Source organism: Oncorhynchus nerka, linkage group LG5 (assembly GCF_034236695.1).
Source record: "Oncorhynchus nerka isolate Pitt River linkage group LG5, Oner_Uvic_2.0, whole genome shotgun sequence".
Taxonomy (NCBI): Eukaryota; Metazoa; Chordata; class Actinopteri; order Salmoniformes; family Salmonidae; genus Oncorhynchus; species Oncorhynchus nerka.
Window position 1 is genome coordinate 52,415,859 of NC_088400.1, and position 22,859 is coordinate 52,438,717.

Here is a 22,859-nt window from a genome sequence, read left to right on the forward strand (position 1 = left end):
CCCACCGTACCTTCTCCACTATGCAATCTAGTTTCCAAGCTGGTCATGGGTGCACCTCAGCCACGCTCAAGGTCCTAAATTATATCATAACCGCTATTGATAAAAGACAGTACTGTGCAGCCATCTTCATTGACCTGGCCAAGGCTTTCAACTCTGTCAATCACCGCATTCTTATCGGCAGACTCAATAGCCTTGGTTTCTCAAATGACTGCCTCGCCTGGTTCACCAACTACTTCTCAGACAGAGTTCAGTGTGTCAAATCGGAGGGCCTGTTGTCCTCTGGCAGTCTCTATGGGGGTGCCACATGGTTCAAATCTCGGGCCGACTCTTTTCTCTGTATATATCAGCTCTTGCTGCTGGTGATTCTCTGATCCACCTCTACGCAGACGACACCATTCTGTACACATCTGGCCCTTCTTTGGACACTGTGTTAACAAACCTCCAAACAAGCATCAATGCCAGGTTCTGACTTAGAATATGTGGACAACTACAAATACCTAGGTGTCTGGTTAGACTGTAAACTCTCCTTCCAGATTCACATTAAGCATCTCCAATCCAAAATTAAATCTAGAATTGGCGTCCTATTTCGCAACAAAGCCTCCTTCACTCATGCTGCCAAACATACCCTTGTAAAATTGACTATCCTACTGATCCTTAACTTCGGCGATGTCGTTTACAAAATAGCTTCCAACACTCTACTCAGCAAATTGGATGCAGTCTATAACAGTGCTATCCGTTTTGTAAACGACAAAACAACGTTTTTCACCAAAGCCCCATATACTACCCACCACTGTGACCTGTATGCTCTCGTTGGCTGGCCCTCGCTACATATTCGTTGCCAAACCCACTGGCTCCAGGTCATCTATAAGTCTCTGCTAGGTAAAGCCCCGCCTTATCTCAGCTCACTGGTCACCATAGCAACACCCACTCGTAGCACGTGCTCCAGCAGGTATATTTCACTGGTTATCCCCAAAGCCAACACCTCGTTTGGCTGCCTTTCCTTCCAGTTCTCTGCTGCCAATACTGGAACAAATTGCAAAAATCACTGAAGCTGGAGACTTTCATCTCCCTTTCTAACTTTAAGGATCAGCTGTCAGAGCAGCTTACTGATCACTGTACCTGTACACAGCCCATCTGTAAATAGCACACCCAACTACCTCATCCCCATATTATTATATATATATATTTTGCTCTTTTGCACCTGTGTCTTTACTTGCACATCATCATCTGCACATCTATCACTCCAGTGTTAATACTAAATTGTAACTATTTTGCCTCTATGGCCTATTTATTGCCTTACCTCCCTAATCTTACCACATTTGCACACATTGTACATAGATTTTTCTATTGTGTTATTGATTTTACGTTTGTTTATGTGTAACACTGTGTTGTTGTTTTTGTCGCACTGCTTTGCTTTATCTTGGCCAGGTCGCAGTTGTAAATGAGAACTTGTTCTCAACTGGCCTACCTGGTTAAATAAAGGTGAAATAAAAAATTATAATAAAGAAATTATAGTATTTATAGTATTATAATATGAATTATAGTATTACAATAATGTATTTTTATTTCAGTAGGAGATCATGTACAACTAAAATCAGATTAATGAGTTTAATACAATCAGTACTGCACATCCAAATTTCAATAGTCTAAAGAAAAACAACAGATTTAGAGGATTGTACAAAGAAGTTGAGGGAAAGACTAAATCAGTTGTGTAAATCCAGCAAGTATGTTTTTTTTTGTGGGACAGTTGTTGCAAGACATGCACCTTCAAGGCATTGACTAGTTCGAATTTCATTTCAGAAATAAAATACCAAATAAGGTATCAAATAAAGCATAATTATTATGTCAGTGGTATGAAAGCTGTGTACAATGCCATGATAAAAAATGTGTAGCGCTGAAAAGAACGTCGCTGTGGAGATGCGCAGCCAGGACGCATGTTGATGTTCGCGAACACGACCGATTGAAAAAATACCCACAATGCAAAGCGGCGTATCACATTGGAAGTAATCACTCTGTGAACGAGTCAAATTCAAGGTGAGTGGTGTTTTTTTAGCAGAGTTAAACGCATTATAATCGTTTTCATTGTATTAACGACAAATCTTACATGTTCGTCATCTTCATGCTAATACAAGTCATAGCTAGCTGGTAAGAGACACATGATAACGCGAGTGCTAAGCTAGCTAGGGAACGTTACCAAGGGTCGACTAATACTGTAACTTCACCAAATACTGTAAGTTAGCTAGTGTCATGTCTTTTTTGGTGTTGCTTCAGATGCATGTATGGAAGATATGCACAGGGTTGGGTTTTCCACAGCCACGTTGCCGCCGTTAGCTATCTACAGTAGCTAGCTAGGAACCGTTAACTTCAGCTAGCTACTGTACATGCACTGTTTAGCTTCCGCCGGTAATATAACGTTCCATGTTCAGTTTAACTAGTTTGGTGGCGTTACTGTCAAAGTTAACTGTTGTAATTTGTCTCTCTCTCTGTTTGACAGTATGGCGCTTCATAAACTATTCCGTCTGTCCTCGCTGTTCCGCTCCGCCGTGTCATTGACATTGCGCAGGAATATCGGCCTGTCTGCTGTTCTCTTCAATCGGGCCACGGACTTGGACCCTATCCAGAAACTATTCCTAGATAAGATCCGCGACTACAGCACCAAGAGCAAGTGAGTGCAATAAATAACCGCACTATTTGTCCTACAGCCACTGCTGGCCTACTCAAATTGACATGTTTCTTCATGTTGGTAGGCTAAAAGTTAGCTAAGCTCAAGTGGAATGATGTCATGACAGAGATGGTGGCAGGGAGTCTTCACGTCCTTTTCGCGCTGCAGAGCTATTTGCAGAAGGCTGGGCCATATGTTCAGTAGGTGAACGTTGTGGGACGTTGCAAATAGAAATGTCAGGAACAGAGCTGGCAGTCTTGATTATACAGTACAGGTCAGAGTATGGTTTATTTTACATCATATATTTCTATCTGAACGTTCCACAATATTGTGCCCCTTCTGAACCCGGCCCTATATGTCTAGATGGCAAGATTCATGAAACGCATAGGATGCTGAAGGTGTGTTTTTATAGGGTATACATGTCTGACTCATTATAGGGTATTATAGGGCTGACTAGTTATGTGGTTTCTTAAGCTCACCCAGTGCAACAACAGTAGGTGCAGTGTTTGACCCAAGTTAAACAATTTAAAGGCAATGCTAGCAAATACTAATTGAGTGTATGTAAACATCTGACCCAGTGATGAAAGAAATAAAAGCTGAAATGAGTCACTCAACTATTATTTTGACGTTTCACATTCTTACAATGAAGTGGTGGTCCTACCTGACCTAAGACAGATCTTTACTATGATTAAATTTCAGGAATTGTGAAAACTGAGTTTAAATGTATTTGGCTACGGTGTATGTAAACTTCCGACTTCAACTGTGTGTGTGTGTATATTTTTTTAATGCTACTACTCTACTCTACTAAAGAAATATTGCTTGACTAAATGGGGTCAGCCCTCAATAGAGTAGTGTATTCTATGCCAGTGTTGTTTAAGGTTAATTCCTCATCTTTCTCTTTCCTCCAGGGCTGCAGCAGGTGGGATTGTTGATGCAGGCCCCTCTTACGAAAAGGGTGTCTCAGAGGAGATCACCAAACTACAGAGGTTATATGGGACCGGTGACCTCACCAAATTCCCTGACTTCAAATTTACAGGTTCGTCAAAGCCATGCACTGCAGTATAGAGCTGGGACGATAAACTGAAAATGATCAGACATTTTACTGATATCATTAATAATGATAAGTTGCCTACAGTAGAGATGTGATTTTTGAAATATGGGAAATTGCTAAGGGGACAATAGATAGCTATGACATTTAATGTAGGTTAACGGGTACTATAAAAAGTAACTGGGGTGTAAATTCATTTTAACGTATTGTTTGATTTCTCGTTATTGTGAGATGGATTTTGTCCATGTTGCCCAGCAGTAGTAGCATTTATTGGTAGCTCAGTCAGACTAAATTGTAATACCACCATCTCACCCTACATAGCTTACTCATTCTATGCATAAAGCAGGGGTGTCAGTCATTCCATGGTGGGCCTAGTGTCTGGGTGTTTTAGTTTTTTTCCTTTCAATTAAGATATGCACTAATGAATACGACCCAGCATTACTCACAATCTCCCTTTTCTATTCTCTAGAGCCCCAGCTGCAGGAAGTGGCCAAGTGAACACTGGCCATGATGACGTTGTCTCTGTCCTACGTGTCAACACTATAATGTACTATTTAATAAAATGTGAGAACATTGTTTTCTTATGCTAAATCATGTTCAACCTTACATGCTTGCATTTTTTATCATTTATTGATTTTACATTATAACATATGACATTACACTAGTCTCATTCACCTGTGCTCCACCCTGTTCCAGCGGCTGTAGGAAAAGACTACGTGGTGAGAAATTATTGAACACATTTTTGATAAATCTTTAATACAGAGTAAACATTTTTACAAAGAATACACTTACAGCAACCCATTCATCCATAGCCTAAGAAACATACTCTCTATTAGAAAAAAATGCAGTAGCACAATAATACTTTAGCTTAAACAATACATAAAAAAAGAGCCTCTAGATAGAATATGACAACTACATTTGATATGCACTGGGCATATTCAGGTGAGCAGGGGTCCATCTCAACGGTCACAATTCAATTAGTGTTTCCGAAGTTCAGAGCTATTGAGCCAACATATGCAGCATTTAACGTGAAGGCAGTCTGCGAAAATAGGAACATTGCCTTTTAAATTGCAATCATAGCACTGAATCGATCCTGCACTGTTCTGAAAACAATATAGTGGATGGCCAATATTCAAAATGGAGAGGAAGCAATCCATAAGATTTGTGATCTCTGGCGTTTTTCGGGATGTCTCCTGGTCTGACAAACACTGCAAATAAACAATTTCCGTCTTAAAACAGACGGATTATGATGTGGATTTTTTTTAAATTACCTGTATTCTAATTAGCCCCTGTGTTAGACTATGTAATTTTGGGCTCCAGAGTGGCGCAGCATCTCTGCTAGAGGTGTCACTACAGACCCTGGTTCGATTCCAGGCTGTGTCCCATAGGGCGGTGCACAATTGGCCTTGCGTCTTTAGGGTTTGGCCGGGTTAGACCATGTTCTTAACTGTCCCATAGCGAGGCGCCAATTGTGCGCCGCCCTATGGGGCTCCCAGTCATGTGATACAGCCTGGATTTGAACCAGGGACTGTAGTAATGTCTCTTGCAGTGCCTTTGTGCCACTACGGAGCCCTAATGTGATTGCTCCCTTGTGTTCACATCAATGCTTAGCCAATAGCCATCAGAAAATATGTACAGTATATTACACTGATGCCATGTTCAAGTCTTTTGTATAAAATATGATTTAGGTAGTTAATGTTTTGGCCAGTAGAGGGGGAAGTGAGCATGTGTGGAACACAATTCCACGGGTGTGCCACAGGAGGGCGATATAGTCTGTAGTTTAACAACTTGGCCACCAGAGGGGAGTACCATGTGACTAATATAATAGGCTTGCATTGAGGGCCCAGGTACAGCAAAATAGGAGGAATAAATGGCCTCTACGCAGAGTTGTCTGCCCCTCCTTGCTATCCATCCACAAGGGTGAGGAGAGCAGGGTTGGTCAGTCCCCCAAAAAGTAATTATTCTTAGAGCTATTCATTTGGGTCAAATAAAACTACTCCAGTGTTGTCATGGTGCTAGTGTCTGTGTAGTATCTTTTAGGGGGTTGTTGAGAGCCTCACAGCATGAAAGACTGGGTGTGTTTGAAGTCCGCAGGCTGAGAGAGAAAAAAACAGTAGCATATTTTCATTCGGTCAGAACTACTGCAGTTCAGCTCTTTCTCTTTTCATTATTAGTAACCATTGGGGGAATTTTACTTACTACTATTGCCAAGATAATTCTATTAGAATTTATCATATTGTCTTTTAATATGGTTAGAAAATGTTATGTGTAAGCGGTAATGCTTAAGTCAACATTTCCTGTGAATATAATACCATGAATACAACCAACAACAGAAAATCTGAGGAAAAACTCACATCTTGGGGCGGCGGGCTGTAGTTGGCATTAGTCCTGGAAGACAGAGGCATTTATAAAGATACTAGATTGTTTGACACAGTGGAGGGAGCGAGAGGGAGGCCTGGATAAGAGCGTCTGCTAAATGACTTAAATGTAATGTAAAATGTTTACTAAATGTGATGCAGCTGTGGTCTCAGAAAAAACATTGAGCGTAAAGGGCAACTTTTTCTGTAAAGGACTCCTGGGAACACAAGAACACACAAGCACAGTATGTACTTCTATGTAAAGTCCTGTTCATTGTCTACATTTAAATCTATTACTCTGTGGGTCAGACTCACTTGTCTTCAGTTCTATGGAGGTTCTGGCTGCTGATGTGGGCCACACCATGACACTGAGGGATCCAAAAGGACCTGAGGGGGGGGGTCAAAGTTGAGTGAGGGAGTGTTGAGGTTCACACACCATGCTCAGGGTTACTAACACGACCACACGGAGGGGGTAAGCTAATCACAATTCAGCCGGGAGGGGAGTTTATTAGCAGCCAGGGTTCACTTGAAAAAGCGATGTCAATCACAATGTGACTTCCCTAGATAAACAGTGATTCATTATTATTATTTGTAATTAATAAAAAATAATCATGATAGTATTCGTAGTCATCTAACTGGCCTAATCTAGAGTCAGTCAGTCAAAATAACAAAGCTATTTTTTCTAACTGGGTCATGAAACACCTGTTAGTGTCTCTCTGTGAGAAGAGACAGGCTTGCACCGCTGGGCTCAATCACACCTGTCACTACTGAACTTTCTCAGCACTTTAAAACGTACACACCTCTATTAGTCAGTGGTAGTCACACAGCAATGCAGAATTATTCAGTGTCAGGGTGTCTACACTGTATTTTAATAATTGTTATTGGGATTAAGGAGACAAGCTCTTACCTTCCTTTGTGTCCTGGAGATGGACAGAAATGAAGAGGAGAGTGGAGACAAAGTAAGAGGAAGTGAGCACAAAAACTTTCACTAGAAAATTGTATTTACTAACTGACAGACAGACACATATTGTATGTACATGGACAGACAGAGAAAGGAACAGACAGACTCACTTCTGAAGTAGCCATTACGGTGTGCATAGTACCCTCCGAAGCCACAAATGGCGATGACCAGACAGATGACCACGACCGCAGCAACGACCCCTGCCATGTTTACATCCTCTGAAAGAGTGGAGAGTGAGAGAGTCATACTAGTTGGTTTCAATACTAAGGACACCTCAAATAACATTTCTATAGAAGCAGATGATATGTAACCAACCCTCAAGCCAGTATCTGTGATCTGATTCATTTGTTTAGTTCCTTCTCTGGCTACAGAATCAATTGGAATAAGAGTGAATTAATGCCTGTTTGAGTGCAGGACCCTTCTTGGTTAAAACATCTCCCATTTGAGATTTCTTCTGAAAAATTCACCTACCCAGGGATTGAAATGACAAAACTGTAATCTTCCCTATTTAAAGCTAAAAACCCTGTCATGTTTTGGCTCGATGACACATCCTTTTGGCTTGACGTGGAGCATGAGGATTGCTACCCCATCTCCATTGGTGCAGTAATGATGTCCCTTATATGCCTTGGGAAATCACTTTATATACACAAACCCATTGCACATCTGTATTTGGAAACAGGTTAAGGTACACTTTGACCTCAGAACAATGTCATTCCTGCTCCCAATAGTGAGGAATCCTTCCTTTGGGAAAAGGGGAAAAGTTAGGATCCATGCCATAAGGGATCTGTACCTAGTGGGGGCCTTTGCCTCCTTTGAACAACTGAGAAAAAAGTATGACCTTCTTAAGAATACCCTTTTCAGATATTTGTGTAAAAGTGTTGCTTCTGTCCCTTTCCTCGCCCTAACCTGGACTCGAACCAGGGACCATCTGAACACATCGACAAGTCACCCTTGAAGCATCGTTACCAATCACAAAAGCCACATCCCGGTTAACCTTCTGGGGGTTATTCAAGAGGTCTTTTCTTTTTTGTTTTTGTTGCTTGTCGTAAGTGAGGGTTTTTTCTTTTTTCTTTCATGACTGTTTTTGTTGATTCCATTTGTTTGAATGTTTTCCTGTATGCAACAAAGAAGGTTAGAATACCAATTGTACAGTTGTATGCCTACACTTCACAATTGAATTGAATTTATTTTGTGTAACAGACATATACAACAAAATGTGCAATGTGGACCCAGAGGATATCACTTGAAAGTATTAAAAAGTGGTCCTCGATGGTAAAAACAATAACACATTTAATGATTAAAAGGCAAGACAAAATGACAAAACAACCATAAATACATTGATTTATATTGACATCATAAAAAGTGTCACTATTCACTGCACCTTTCCCTAACCTTAAAAATCAACCATATTAATTTTCACATTAAAACAATCTATTCATTGCACATCATACCTATCATTAAAATAAATACATCTGACCAGCAGTAGGGGGCGCAAGGGGCAGTGGATTGGTTTCTCTTAATTAGACAACCTTGTCCAAATAAACCTTTTCCTTATTTTTCAAGCTAGCTTCTACTTTTTCTTTGCTTGATCTCCAGATTCCATAGAAAAATGCCTGTATCGAAAAACATGCTCCTCACAGTACTGTTTACTCTTGGGATTTTACAAGACATAACACTAGCCCTGGTATTGTAACTGTGTTGGTTATAGACCATATCAATGTGGTTTGAAGCACGAGAGTCACGCTAGTTTGTGGAAAGACAAAACTACACTCATATGAACAACAATCATTCTTATAATTACACACGCACATGCACACCCACCTATCTTCATGTGTTTAGCCTCACACATCTTGGACTGCCCCACTTTGTTTGATGCCAGACAGCTGTACTGTCCCGTGTCGCCTCTCGCCACCGTCTTAAACTCCTGCCAGAGGAGAGGGAAAGAGACAGATGGAGAGCTCAGCAGAAATAAAAAGAGGAAGGAAGATGATATGATGCACAGAACCTGTACAGTATTTTTGGCAATTGGTCTAAAATGTACTAATGTGCTTCCAAACTAAGGGTCTATATGGGTTGATGTCTGACCAAAGGGAAGTGACCTATATCAGCATATTGATTGCAGCACTCGCGCTGGCAATACACTGGATCACTGCTACTCTAACTTCCGCGATGCATACAAGGCCCTCCCCGGCCCTTCTTTCAGCAAATCTGACAAGGACTCCATTTTGCTCCTCCCTTCCCATAGGCAGAAAATCAAACAGGATATACCCGTGACAAGGACTATTCAACGCTGGTCTGACCAATCGGAATCCACGCTTCAAGATTGTTTTGAACATGCGGACTGGGAAATCTTCCAATTAGCCTCAGAGAATAATATACATTTCTATGCTGATTCGGTGAGTGAGTTTATAAGGTAGTGCATAGGAGATGGTGTACCCACTGTGACTATTAAAATCTACCTGAACCAGAAACCGTAGATGGCGGCATTCGGGCAAAACTGAAAGCATGATCCACCGCATTTAAACATGGAAAGGTGACTGGGAATATGGCCGAATACAAATAGTGTAGTTATTTCCTCCGCAAGGCAATCAAACAAGCGAAATGTCAGTATAGAGACAAAGTGGAGTTCCAATTCAACAGCTCAGATACAAGACGTATATGGCAGGGTCTACAGACAATCACGGACTACAAAAAGAGCCATGTCAAGGACACGGATGTCTTGCTTCCAGACAAACTAAACACCTTCTTTGCCCGCTTTGAGGACAATACAGTGCCAACGACACGGCCTGCTACCAAGGACTGTGGGTTCTTCTTCTCCGTGGCCAATGTGAGTAAGACATTTAAACGTGTTAAGCATCGCAAGGCTGCCGGCCCAGACGGCATCCCTAGCCGCGTCCACAGAGCATGCGCAGACCAGCTGACTGGTGTGTTTACGGACATATTAAATTTCTCCCTATCCCAGTCTGCTGTCCCCACATGCTTCAAGATGACCACCATTGTTCCTGTGTCCCAAGAAGGCAAAGGTAACTGAACTAAATGACTATAACCCCGTAGCACTCACTTCTGATATCATGAAGTGCTATGAGAGACTAGTCAAGGATCATATCACCTCCATCTTACCTGTCACCCTTGATCCACTTCAATTTGCACACCGCCCCAATAGGTCCACAGACGATACAATCGCCATCACACTGCCCTATCCCATCTGGACAAGAGGAATACCTATGTAAGAATGCTGTTCATTGACTATAGCTCAGCATTCAACACCATAGTACCCTCCAAGCTCATCATTAAGCTTGAGGCCCTGGGTCTCAACCCCGCCCTGTGCAATTGGGTCCTGGACTTCCAGACGGGCCACCCCCTAAGTGGTGAAGGTAGGAAACAACATCTCCACTTCGCTGATCCTCAACACTGGGGCCCCACAAGGGTGCGTGCTCAGCTCCCTCCTGTACTCCCTGTTCACCCATGACTGTGTGGCCATGCACACCTCCAACATCAAGTTTGCAGATGACACAACAGTAGTAGGCTTGATCACCAACAACGATGAGACAGCCTATAGGGAGGAGGAGAGGGCACTTGGAGTGTGGTGTCAGGAAAACAACCTCTCACTCAGCATCAACAAAACAAAGGAGATGATTGTGGACTTCAGGAAACAGTGGAGGGAGCACACCTCTATCCACATCGACGGGACAGCAGTGGAGAACGTGGAAAGTTCCTCGGCGTACACATCACGGACAAACTGAAATGGTCCACCTACACAGACAGTGTGGTGAAGAAGGCGCAACAGCGTCTCTTCAACCTCAGGAGGCTGAAGAAATGTGGCTTCTCACCTAAAACTTTTACAGATGCAGAATTAAGAGCATCCTGTCGGGCTGTATCACCGCCTGGTACGGCAACTGCACCACCCACAACCGCAGGGCTCTCCAGAGGGTGGTGCGGTCTGCAAAACGCATCATCCGGGGCAAACTACCCGCACTCCACAACACCTACAGCATCCGATGTCACAGGAAGGCCAAAAAAGATCATCAAGGACAACAACCACCCAAGCCACTGCCTGTTCACCCTGCTTACCATCCAGAAGGCGAGGTCAGTACAGGTGCATCTGAGACCAAAAAATAGCTTCTATCTCAAGGCCATCAGACTGTTAAACAGTCATCACTAACACAGAGAGGCTGATGCCCACATACAGACATGAAATCATTGGCAACTTTAATAAATTGATCACTAGTTACTTTAATAATGCCACTTCAATAATATTTACGTACCTATCTTGCAATACTCATCCCATATGTTTATACTGTATTTTATACCATCTATTACATCTTGCCTATGCCGCTCGGTCATTGCTCATCTATATATTTACAGTTGAAGTCGGAAGTTTACATACACCTTAGCCAAATACATTTAAACTTCCTGACATTTAATCCAAGTAAAAATTATGTTAGGATCACCACTTTATTGTAAGAACGTGAAATATCAGAATAATACCAGAGAAAATGATTAATTTCAGCTTTTATTTCTTATTTCGTTTCAGGGAGCCTTCCACAAGATTCCCACAATAAATTGGGTGAATTTTGGCCCACTTCATCCTGACAAAGCTAGTGTAACTGAGTCATGTTTGTGGGCCTCCTTGCTCGCACACGCTTTTTCAGTTCTGCCCACAAATATTCTATAGGATTGAGGTCAGGGCTTTTGTGATGGCCACTCCAATACCTTGACTTTGTTGTCCTTAAGCCATTTTGTCACAACTTTGAAAATATGCTTGGGGTCATTGTCCATTTGGAGGACCCATTTGTGACCAAGCTTTAACTTCCTGACTGATGTCTTGAGATGTTGCTTCAATATATCCACGTAATTTTCCTCCCTCATGATGCCATCTATTTTGTGAAGTGCACCAGTCCCTCCTGCAGCAAAGCACCCCCACAACATGATGCTGCCACCCCTGTACTTCATGGTTGGGATGGTGTTCTTCGGCTAGCAAGCCTCCCCTTTTTCCTCCAAACATAACGATGGTCATTATGGCCAAACAGTTCTATTTTTGTTTCATCAGACCAGAGGACATTTCTCCAAAAAGTACGATCTTTCTCCCCATGTGCAGCTGCAAACCGTAGTCTGGCTTTTTTATGGCGGTTTTGGAGCAGTGGCTTCTTCCTTGCTGAGCGGCCTTTCAGTTTATGTCAATATAGGACTTGTTTTACTGTGTATATAGATACTTTTGTACCTGTTTCCTCCAACATCTTCACAAGGTCCTTTGCTGTTGTACTGGGATTGATTTTCACCTTTCGCACATAAATATGTTAATCTCTAGGAGACAGAACGCATCTCCTTCCTGAGCGGTATGTAACGGCTGCTTGGTCCCATGGTGTTTATACTTGTGGACTATTGTCTGTACAGATATACGTGGTACCTTCAGGCGTTTGGAAATTGCTCCCAAGGATGAACCAGACTTGTGAAGGTCTACAATTATTTTTCTGTGGTCTTGGCTGATTTCTTTAGATTTTCCGATGATGTCAAGCAAAGAGGCACTGAGTTTGAGGTAGGCCTTGAAATACATCCACAGGTACACCTCCAATTGACTCAAATCATGTCAATTAGCCTATCAGAAGCTTCTAAACCATGACATCATTTTCTGGAATTTCCCAAGATGTTTAAAAGGCACAGTCAACTTAGTGTATGTAACACTTCTGACCCACTGGAATTATGATACAGTGAATTGTAAGTGAAATAATCTGTCTGTAAACAGCACAAAGGAGATGTCCTAACCGACTTGCCAAAACTATAGTTTGTTAACAAGAAATTGTGGAGTGGTTGAAAAACAAGTTTTAATGACTGCAACCTGTGTATGTAAACTTCTGACTTCAACTGTATATGTAAAAAAATCTTATTCCATCCCTTTACTTAGATTTGTGTGTATTAGGTAGTTGTTGTGGAATTGTTAGAATACTTGTTAGGTATTGCTGCACTGTCGGAACTAGAAGCACAAGCATTTCACTACACATCTGCTAACCATGTGTATGTGACCAATACAATTTGATTTGATTTGAGGTAGCCACTGTTGGTCTGAACTGTAGCCAAGGTTTCAGTGTCCTACTGAGGTTTATATTATCATATACTGTGCTAGCGGTTGGTTATACTTCCATGTATTGGAGTCTGTTTTGGAGGCATGCTACATCGGATACATAACTTACAGTATACGGAACGTGAGGTGCTCCTAATAATCTCAATGAAACTTGGGCGTAAGTGGGTGAAGGGAAGTAGGTGAAGTTCTACTTTGGTTCTATTTTCAAGATTTTTTCCCGCAGCTCACAATAGGAAAAAGAAAAAGAAGCTTGCACGTTGCTCTCGTTGGCCAAAAGTTACACTTCCAGTATAGCAGGCAAAAAAACCTACTATTTTCTTGACGCCCTAGTGTGGCTCCTCTGTAACACACAGTCAGTGGGTGTGTGGCTGGGCACTCGTTCTGTCAAATTCAAATTGCTTTACTGGCACATACAGTGCATTTGGAAAGAATTCAGACCCCTTTTTCCACATTTGGTTATGTTACAGCCTTATTCTTTCTTCGTAAATCTACACACAATGTTTTATTTGCAAAGTTATTTAAAAAAAAATGGAAATATCACATTTCAAGTATTCAGACCCTTTACTCAGTACTTTGTTGAAGCACCTTTGGCAGTGATTACAGCCTAGAGTCTTCTTGGGTATGACACTACACACTTGGCACAGCTGTATTTGGGGAGTTTCTCCCATTCTTCTCTGCAGATCCTCTCAAGCTCTGTCAGGTTGATGATTGTGGATTACAGGAAAAGGAGGACTGAGCATGCCCCCATTGTCATCAACGGGGCTATAGTGGAGGAGGTTGAGAGCTTCAGGTTCCTTGGTGTCCACATCAACAAACTATCATGGTCCAAACATACCAAGACAGTCGTGAATTTTTATTCATTTTTTATTTAACCTTTATTTAACTAGGCAAGTCAGAGGGCACAACAAAGCCTAGTCCCCCTCAGGAGACTGAAAAGATTTGGCATGGGTCCTCAGATCCTGCACCATCGAGAGCATCCTGACTGGTTCCGTCACTGCCTGGTATGGCAACTGCTCGGCCTCCGACCACAAGGCACTACAGAGGGTAGTACATCACTGGGGCCAAGCTTCCTGCCATCCAGGACCTCTATACCAGGCGGTGTCAGAGGAAGGACCTAGAAATTGTCAAAGACTCCAGCCACCTAGTCATAGACTGTTCTCTCTGCTGCCGCACGGCAAGCGGTACCGGCGCGCCAGGTCTAGGTCCAAAAGGCTTCTTAACAGCTTCTACCCCCAAGCCATAAGACTCCTGAACAGCTAATCAAATGGCTACCCAGACTACCCCCCTCCCCACCCCACCCTTTATGCTACTCTCTGTTTATTATCTATGCATAGTCACTTTAACTCTACCTACATGTACATATTACTTCAATTACCTCGACTAACATTGACTCTGTACCAGTACCGCCTGTATATAGCCTCGCTATTGTTATTTTACTGCTGCTCTTTAATTACTTGTTACTTTTATTTTTTACTTAACACTTATTTTTTCTTAAAACTGCATTGTTGGTTAAGGGCTTGTAAGTAGGCATTTCAATGTAAGGTCTACACCTGTTGTATTTGGTGCATGTGACAAATACCATTTGATTTGATTTGTATGGGGATAGTCACTGCACAACTATTTTTCAGATCTCTTCAGAGATGTTAGATCAGGTTCAAGTCCGGGCTCTGGCTGGGCCACTCAAGGATATTCAGAGACTTGTCCCGAAGCCACTCCTCTGTTGTCTTGGCTGTGTGCTTAGGGTCATTGTTCTGTTGGAAGGTGAACCTTCGCCCCAGTCTGAGGTCCTGAGCACTCTGGAGCAGGTTTTCATCAATGATCTCTCTGTACTTTGCTCTGTTCATCTTTCCCTCGATCCTGACTAGTCTCCCAGTCCCTGCTGCTGAAAAACATCCCCACAGCATGATGCTGCCACCCCATGCCTCACCGTAGCAATGGTGCCAGGTTTCCTTGAGATGTGTTTCTTGGCATTCAAGCCAAAGAGTTCAATCTTGATGAAAATCAGACCAGAGAATCTTGTTTCTCATGGTCAGAGTCTTTAGGTGCCTTTTGGCAAACTCCAAGTGGGCTGTGGTGCCGTTTACTGAGGATTGTTTTCTGTCTGGCCACTCTACCATAAAGGCTTGATTGGTGGAGTACTGCAGAGATGATTGTCTTTCTGAAAGGTTCTCCCATCTCCACAGAGGAACTCTGGAGCTCTGTCAGAGTGACCATCGGGTTCTTGGTCACCTCCCTGACCAAGGCCCTTCTCCCCCGATTGCTCAGTTTGGCCAGGTGGCCAGCTTTAGGTGTGTGCCTGTCTAATAATTTCCAATCAATTGAATTTACCACAGGTGGACTCCATTCAAGTTGTAGAAACATCTCAAGGATGATCAATGGAAACAGGATGCACCTGAGCTCAATTTCGAGTCTCATAGAAAAGGGTCTGAATACTTATATAAATAAGGTATTTCTGTTTTTAATTTATAATACATTTGCAAACATTTCGGAACAACCTGTTTTCACTTTGTAATTATGGGATAATGTGTGTAGATTGATGAGGATTTTTTATTAATTTAATCTATTTTAGAATAAAGCTGTACCGTAACTAAATGTGGAAAAAGGAAGGGGTCTGAATTCTTTGAATGCACTGTACATTGAGTAAATCGTGCCAAAGCATCAATGGTACGACTGTATATACACTACACTGTTCTTAAAAAGTATCTCACCAGTATGCCGGTGAATGGGTTGAGGTGGTAGGTGGCGTTGGCCATGCGGGAGGGGGTCAGCAGCTTGTCGTCTTTGTACCAGGAGTAGGTGGCTGGGGGGATGCTCTGCTGGTCCAAACAGCGCAGCTGCACCATAGAGCCCGTCAGGGCCGAGCTGGGGATCTCACAGGATGGGGTGTGGGGGGGAACTGTGGGGAGGGTACAGCCACAATGTCAGCAGGGTTAAGGGGGTGCACAAACGGCATGTCTGAGACAAATAACAGACACACTCAGTCAGACAGACGGTATGGTACCCACCCAAGACTGTGAGGGTAATGTTAGTCTCCCCAAGGGTGATGGTGTCATGAGGGGCAGTGATCTCACAGCGGTATTCACCCGCGTCTTTCTGGGTCACCCTCTGTAGGGTCACCGTTGCCCCCGTGATCCTTGCACGCCCCGCAAAGGCTCCTGGGAGAGTGGAAACCGGTCAACACAGAGAAGAGGGGGATGTGGAGATGTGGTTTCTTAAGGACAAATGTTCTAATTAAACTAACATCAACCATCTGGTAACTTCTGATACAAATGTCTTTGTAATGTTCATCACATCCTGCTTTATGTTGACGAAGCTCTTAAAATGAATTTCCCTTGTGAGGAAGTAAATGAAATCGGAGTCTGAAGATGGGCTCTGGACAGGGGTTAAAACAGACAGAAAGAGAACGATGGAAGAGAATGTGCCAGGACAGCCAATCACCTCTGAATTGTCCCTCATAGTAAACAAATGATACATCTGTTCCTTTCTTCTTCCACTCGATTCGAGGATTCTGTTCCTTCTCTGTCCGAAAACCACAGCTCAGAACCGCATCAGAGTTCTCACGGACCTCCACCTTGGGTGTGGTTGTTGAAACGGTAACAGGGACAATGGGAAGGCCTGAGGGATAGAGAGAGAAAGAGGTGCCACATATGGGGTTGTGGGGAAAGGGTTGTAAGATGGAGGACAAGTTATGAACAAGTTAACGCAGTGATAACTGATTAGAATTGCTTTATAGCTGATTTATGAACAAGTTTATAATCTGTTATAAACCAGTTATATTCAGTTATGATGAACCAGTTGTAAATGTTGTATGAACCAATTATATATGTTATGATGAACCAATCTGGTTCCTCTGGACCAGATTGGTGGTGGAGCATGATGACTGATTGTTTGGTTGGCTGACTGGCTGTGTCTGTTTGTGTGCATCTGTGCCTGTATGTGTGTGTCTCCAGCTGAACATGTGCATCTTGACAGGAACGGGAAATAGGAGCAGTCCTTCCTGTCGTTTGATTGCTGCAGGGGTCAAGATTATTGTTTTGTCATCCTGTTGCTATCCACAGGTCGCCCGGGTAACGCCCATCCATTGAGGGAGGAGTACGTGTTTCATGTGCATATGTATGTGTGTGTGTGTGTGTGGGGGGGGTTTAACTGAACCACAGATTGGTACAATAATTTTATGTACCACACACACGCACACTGAATATTTGGGTTGTTCCATGAAAAGACTGCCTTTCGCGTCCCTTTTGACATTTTAAGTAGAAATTGTGCACCAATATTGAATTTTAAAAGCCTGTTATATTAAATGAAGAGCCTTTTAATATATACTGTACCACATGGAGAAAAATCAGGCAGTTGAAGTCGGAAGTTTACATACACCTTAGCCAAATACATTTAAACTCCGTTTTTCACAATTCCTGACATTTAATCCTAGTAAAGATTCCCTGCCTTAGGTCAGTTAGGATCACCACTTTATTTTAAGAATGTGAAATGTCAGAATAATAGTAGAGAGAATGATTAATTTCAGCTTTTATTTCTTTCATCACATTCCCAGTGGGTCAGAAGTCTACATACACTCAATTAGTATTTGGTAGCATTGCCTTTAAATTGTTTAACTTGGGTCAAACATTTCAGGTAGCCTTTCACAAGCTACCCACAATAAATTGGGTACATTTTTGCCCATTCCTCCTGACAGAGCTGGTGTAACTGAATCAGGTTTGTAGGCCTCCTTGTAGCCTTTTTCAGTTCTGCCCACCAATGTTCTATATGATTAAGGTCAGGGCTTTGTGATGGTCACTCCAATACCTTGACTTTGTTGTCCTTAAGCCATTTTGTCACAACTTTGAAAGTATGCTTGGGGTCATTCTCAATTTGGTCTTCCACACTCCAATGACAATGTGGCCAAGCTTTAACTGACCAAGCTTTAACTTCCTGACTGATGTCTTGAGATGTTGCTTCAATATATCCACATCATTTTCCAACCTCATGATGCCATCTATTTTGTGCACCAGACCCTCCTGCAGCAAAACACCCCACAACATGATGCTGCCACCCCCGTGCTTCACGGTTGGGATGGTGTTCTTCGGCTCCACCTTTTTCCTCCATGTAAACATTGAACATTAGTGTAAAAGCAGGTGAGCTGGTTTTACTCTTTTTGGTCATTTTCTGGTGTTTTGTGGTGGAAAACTGAGCGGGTCAAGCATAACATGTCAACTGTTACCCATTGATAGACCGGCTAGAAATGTTACACAGACAATGTCCTGTGTAACTGCGTGCTATCCTTTGGGTACTGATAAAAACGTAATTTAAAAACGTAACACTAGTCGCTGCTCAATTCCATCATAAATCGTTAAGTTCAAATTGGCTAGCTTTACACAGATACATATTTAACACACCCAGACAAACACATTTATTTTGTGTTGTGTTTGTATAGGCCAACATACATTTTTCCTTCCATTGTTTCAGTAAATACTGAGATGTATTCAGATAACACACTTATTCACACACATGCTCAACTAGATAACTGTAATGACATCTGTATCACTGCATAACCTACTAATACTATATTCCGCACAATTAATTAAATACAGACTATTTCTGTCCCGCAAAGCACAAGGCTATTTGTCATGGCCCAATGCTGGTAAACGTCACATCGAAAGACCTAAAGCACCCAGTCTACACCAGTGGTTTCCAACCTTTTTCGGTCACTGTACCACTAACTGAATTTTGCTCTGCCAGAGTACCCCCTCATGTACATTTTACCAGTAAGCCTACACTCATGAGTCTTATCAAGGCCAAGTACCCATGGTCGGGAACCCACTGGTCTACACTGTACTTAACTGAGGTCAACAACCAAATGAGCCATTCACTGCTAGCTTCCTGTTTAGTTAGCCTCTGTTTGTTGCACTACTTCCTTTGGTTCTATTAGTGGACCAGAGGGGGGGGTCCTACATAGTGGTGAAAAGTAGTACACTATATAGGGAATAGAGACACAAACCGGGTCTACGTGGAAGAATGGAGGTCAAAGTGAGACAAAGTCATTGGAGAGGCACAGGAAGTAATAATGCATTTACAGGTCCTCTCAGGGTGAAGGTGGCCATCTTAAATGGCCATGAAAGCAGAGCAAAAGATGGGAAACAAAACGTAAACAACTTCCTCGCTGAAAAACAATGAACAATGAAGCATACTCAATTTCATTTCAATCTAGTCGATTCACAGGAAATAAACGGAAAAACGGAATGTGCCCTCCCCCATTGATTTTGAATTCTCGTTCTGAATCTTAGTTATGAGTATTTAGGCAATTAGGTCTACATAGGCCTACACATTATCAGTGGCAGAGTGCTTGCTCTATTACGTTTGATGTGCATAAGTATTGTATGAATTCAAACTGCAGGCTCATGTTGCCTATTCACATTGTCCTTCAGAATGTTTGAGTACAGTAGATGGTAAAAGTGCAGCCTTGTGTATTTTGTCCCTCCCTGCTTGCGGTCTGTGTTACATGTGAGTATGTGTAACATTGTTATCACTGCAGCTGTGTGCCTCTCATCCCTCCCTCTTTCTCTCTGAGGAGGAGCATTGTCTCTCCCTAGCTGGATGGACAAAGAGAGAAAGGGAGAGAGAGACAGAGGATAAGGGAGAGAGACAGACAGAGAGGATGAGATGTGGAGGGAGATAGGAAGAAATAGATCGAGAGAGATAACGAGAGTTTTATTCTATATTATCAGGATCCATCATTAGCATCCCTGGGTTAAAGAAACTGTTGTCATGGTGTCGGCTGTGGCGAACACCAGCCACCTTGAGGGGGATCTCCTTGAGATAACACAGACGTGATAACAACCCTGACATAATGCCTACACTTTCTCTGTCTGCTGAATGGTGACCTGTCCCTCTCTGAACCCTATGAGCTATTGTGCCTGGGACCTACCAGGGTTGGGGTCAATTCAAATTGAAGTCAGTCAATTCAGGAAGAAAACTAAAACTACAATTCAAGAATTTAAAAATGGGAATTTATTTTAAATGGAAAATGAGGCCCCAAACCGGGGACACACAAGCACAACTGGGTTCGAACACGGTTCTCCTGCAAGCCCCCCCTGCAGATAGTATTTAAAACGATTATTATAAGCTACAACTGAGCACTAAATCTGAGCTAGGAGCATTTCATACGATAGACATCTAAGAGGACATCCATTTCCAGACAGAGAGGGATCTAGAGAGACAAACAGAGAGAGTGGGAGTGTGTGTGTGTTTTCCTAGGAGAACAAAGCCCCTCTGTATCTTTGTAACCCTGCACTGCTCTGACAGGAACAGCTGTGCCAGTCAGGGTTGGTGGTGGCGGTGCTTGTAAAATGTCTGCATCCGAAATGGCACCACAATGTTCAAGACTTAAAACAAGCCTCACCTAATCTACAGGACAGAACACAGCCCAATCAAGTCTGAAGCAAACTATTCCAAACAGTTCCAAACAATAAATCAGCAGACATCAACAGTTGGGCAGACCTGAATGCAGCCCCTCCCCTGGCATCTCACTGACATCACGGAATCGTCCCAAATGGCACCCTTTGTAGTGCACTACTTTTGACCCGAGCACTATGTGCCCTGATAAATAAAAAAAAGTAGTGCACTATAAAGGGAATAGGGTGCTATTTGGGATGGAACCACATGATGACCTGCTGTTATCAAAGTTGGTGGTACCCACCCTTGGGTTGCCCACATCCCAATTAGACTGGCCTGTTTCCAACAATAACTTAAGGCCACATTAGTGATCCATATCTGTTTTCTGTAGTTGCATGTAGTCCAATATCATCGCAATAACACGCACGCACACACATTGAGGAAGGCGTATGGAGTGTGCTCTTGGACTAGGACATTATGCATTTACTGTATACGAAAGACCGGCAACGTTGGAAAACTTTAGTACAGGTCATATGTTTCTCCAGAAACGAAGATGATTAAGTAATAAATTAAGTCAATTGCAACCGAATCAAGTGCTGGCCCCTTTGTTGTGTGTATGTGACCAGAAGCATCAACATGATATTTTTTATTTATTTTTTATTTCACCTTTATTTAACCAGGTAGGCTAGTTGAGAACAAGTTCTCATTTGCAACTGCGACCTGGCCAAGATAAAGTGATCTTGCAGTTCATAGTAAGATAACAATAATCATGTTTTTTTTTTATTAGGTGCTTTATCAATATTTTATATCTAAAATGAATTATATATATCTATAATGGCTTATTTTTTTCTAATGATACAAAAGCGATAGGGATGATGGTAATTTAATTATCAAGAATACCAATACAGCTCAACTCTACATGTAACATGCATTACACACACGCGCAAGCACGCAAACAAACAAACACACACGAATTACTCGTTATCATACGGACGAGTAGTCAAATGCAAGTTTACTTACATTGCATCAGTAGAATGACAAGGGGCAAAAACAGTGGCGCTTTCTCCATCCTGAACTCCTGCTGTTCAAAAGTCTGTCCTTTCTCGAAAGATGAGCTACTCTTGAGCGTCAACCTGTTCCCGCACTTGTCCACAACTCCAGAATCTCGTCACTCCTTTGGGGAAATTATGTTACAAAACTCCGTAGTATTTCCTGAGCAGTTAGGCAGCGCGCGGGCGGTTCGGAAGTCACAATTTCGGACTTTCTGTAAACTATTACACTAGCCGCAGGGCATACTGCTGCCCTCTGTCACTGTAGACGGGCTCTCTGCTATCTTACTGTTGTGGTAGGGATGGAGGTTTGGTGGTGGTGCGAGGAAGCGAGTTGGTGGGGAGCTCCTTGAGAAGGAATGTAGAGAGCGAAACGCTGTGTCCAAGACGCGCACTACATTTGTCCATCGTACGCAACGCGCCACCAATGGCCAACTGCACTGATGACAGTTTTTTTCTGTGAGTATGTGTCATAGGCTCAGCACTTAAATCCTATCTACCCAGTGCCCACAGGCACAACGCCATGCTATTTACTTTGATACATTTTGATGAATTACTATTAAAGAGGACCACCACGAAGGGTATAGGAAGCGACACCTGTTGCCAGGTGTGATTGTCGGACAATTGTCGAACTCGGACAATGCTTTCAGATAGAGGGAAGAAACGGCGCACAATGGTACCCTTATAATTAGTTGAAATTGGCCCTTGCTAATTATTTCATTATAACGTCCTTCAAAGTATTTCCGCAGTCCCTTAGGGCATTGGCGTGTATTCGTGGATGCCAAGGGAATTTTATTAACGAATAAAATGCATACAATTAGTTTGTATCTATCGTCTCTCTGTGATTCATAATTGTCCTTCAATTCGCAAGAGGCTGAATGTGTAGGAGGGCTACATGATGCTGTCTGGTCCAAACGAGTATGACATTGTTGCCGCCCGTAGGATTGAAGGCAACGGAAGCCAGAAAGCATCCGGCCTCCCTTGATAAAAAAAAAGCATACAAAATGTGCCAATCAGCGTTGAGCTAAAATGAACGAGATCGACTGTGTGGCACACCAACAAAAAAAAGTGTAAAAGGGAAGCCAGTTTTGAGTTTGTTATCACTCCTATCAAATCCTATTGAGAGCATACTTAAATTACATAAAAAATTGAATTGTTGCATGTCGTGGTTGTACTCCTGTGGCCAGCTAGATAGCTAAAATTGTCCCTTTCCTTAATTAGCCATGGATGGAGATAGGGATTTGGACTTGTGGTTTTACATAATTATTTGTCCTGGTCAATGATTATAATGGCGATTATGATCCAACTATTCATTCA

At 42.5% G+C, this 22,859-nt stretch overlaps 2 protein-coding genes across 2 annotated transcripts; one reads left to right on the forward strand and one right to left on the reverse strand.

The window, feature by feature from the left end:
* Positions 1-1,925: 1,925 nt before the first annotated feature.
* LOC115129611 (ATP synthase-coupling factor 6, mitochondrial-like) lies at positions 1,926-4,316 on the forward strand. Its single transcript, XM_029660161.2, has 4 exons — positions 1,926-2,034; positions 2,495-2,665; positions 3,571-3,698; positions 4,180-4,316. Exons 2-4 carry the CDS (start codon positions 2,496-2,498, stop codon positions 4,206-4,208), a joined length of 327 nt encoding a protein of 108 aa, XP_029516021.1. The 5' UTR covers positions 1,926-2,034; position 2,495; the 3' UTR covers positions 4,209-4,316.
* Positions 4,317-4,491: 175 nt separating this feature from the next.
* On the reverse strand, positions 4,492-21,984 carry LOC115129610 (junctional adhesion molecule 2A-like). Its single transcript, XM_029660160.2, has 10 exons — positions 21,514-21,984; positions 16,546-16,722; positions 16,113-16,262; positions 15,816-16,003; positions 8,850-8,952; positions 7,139-7,246; positions 6,975-6,987; positions 6,383-6,454; positions 6,065-6,098; positions 4,492-5,805 (listed from the first exon to the last, which is right to left on the reverse strand). The coding sequence occupies exons 1-10, from the start codon at positions 21,560-21,562 to the stop codon at positions 5,767-5,769; spliced, it is 933 nt and encodes a 310-aa protein (XP_029516020.2). The 5' UTR covers positions 21,563-21,984; the 3' UTR covers positions 4,492-5,766.
* Between the last annotated feature and the right edge of the window lie 875 nt (positions 21,985-22,859).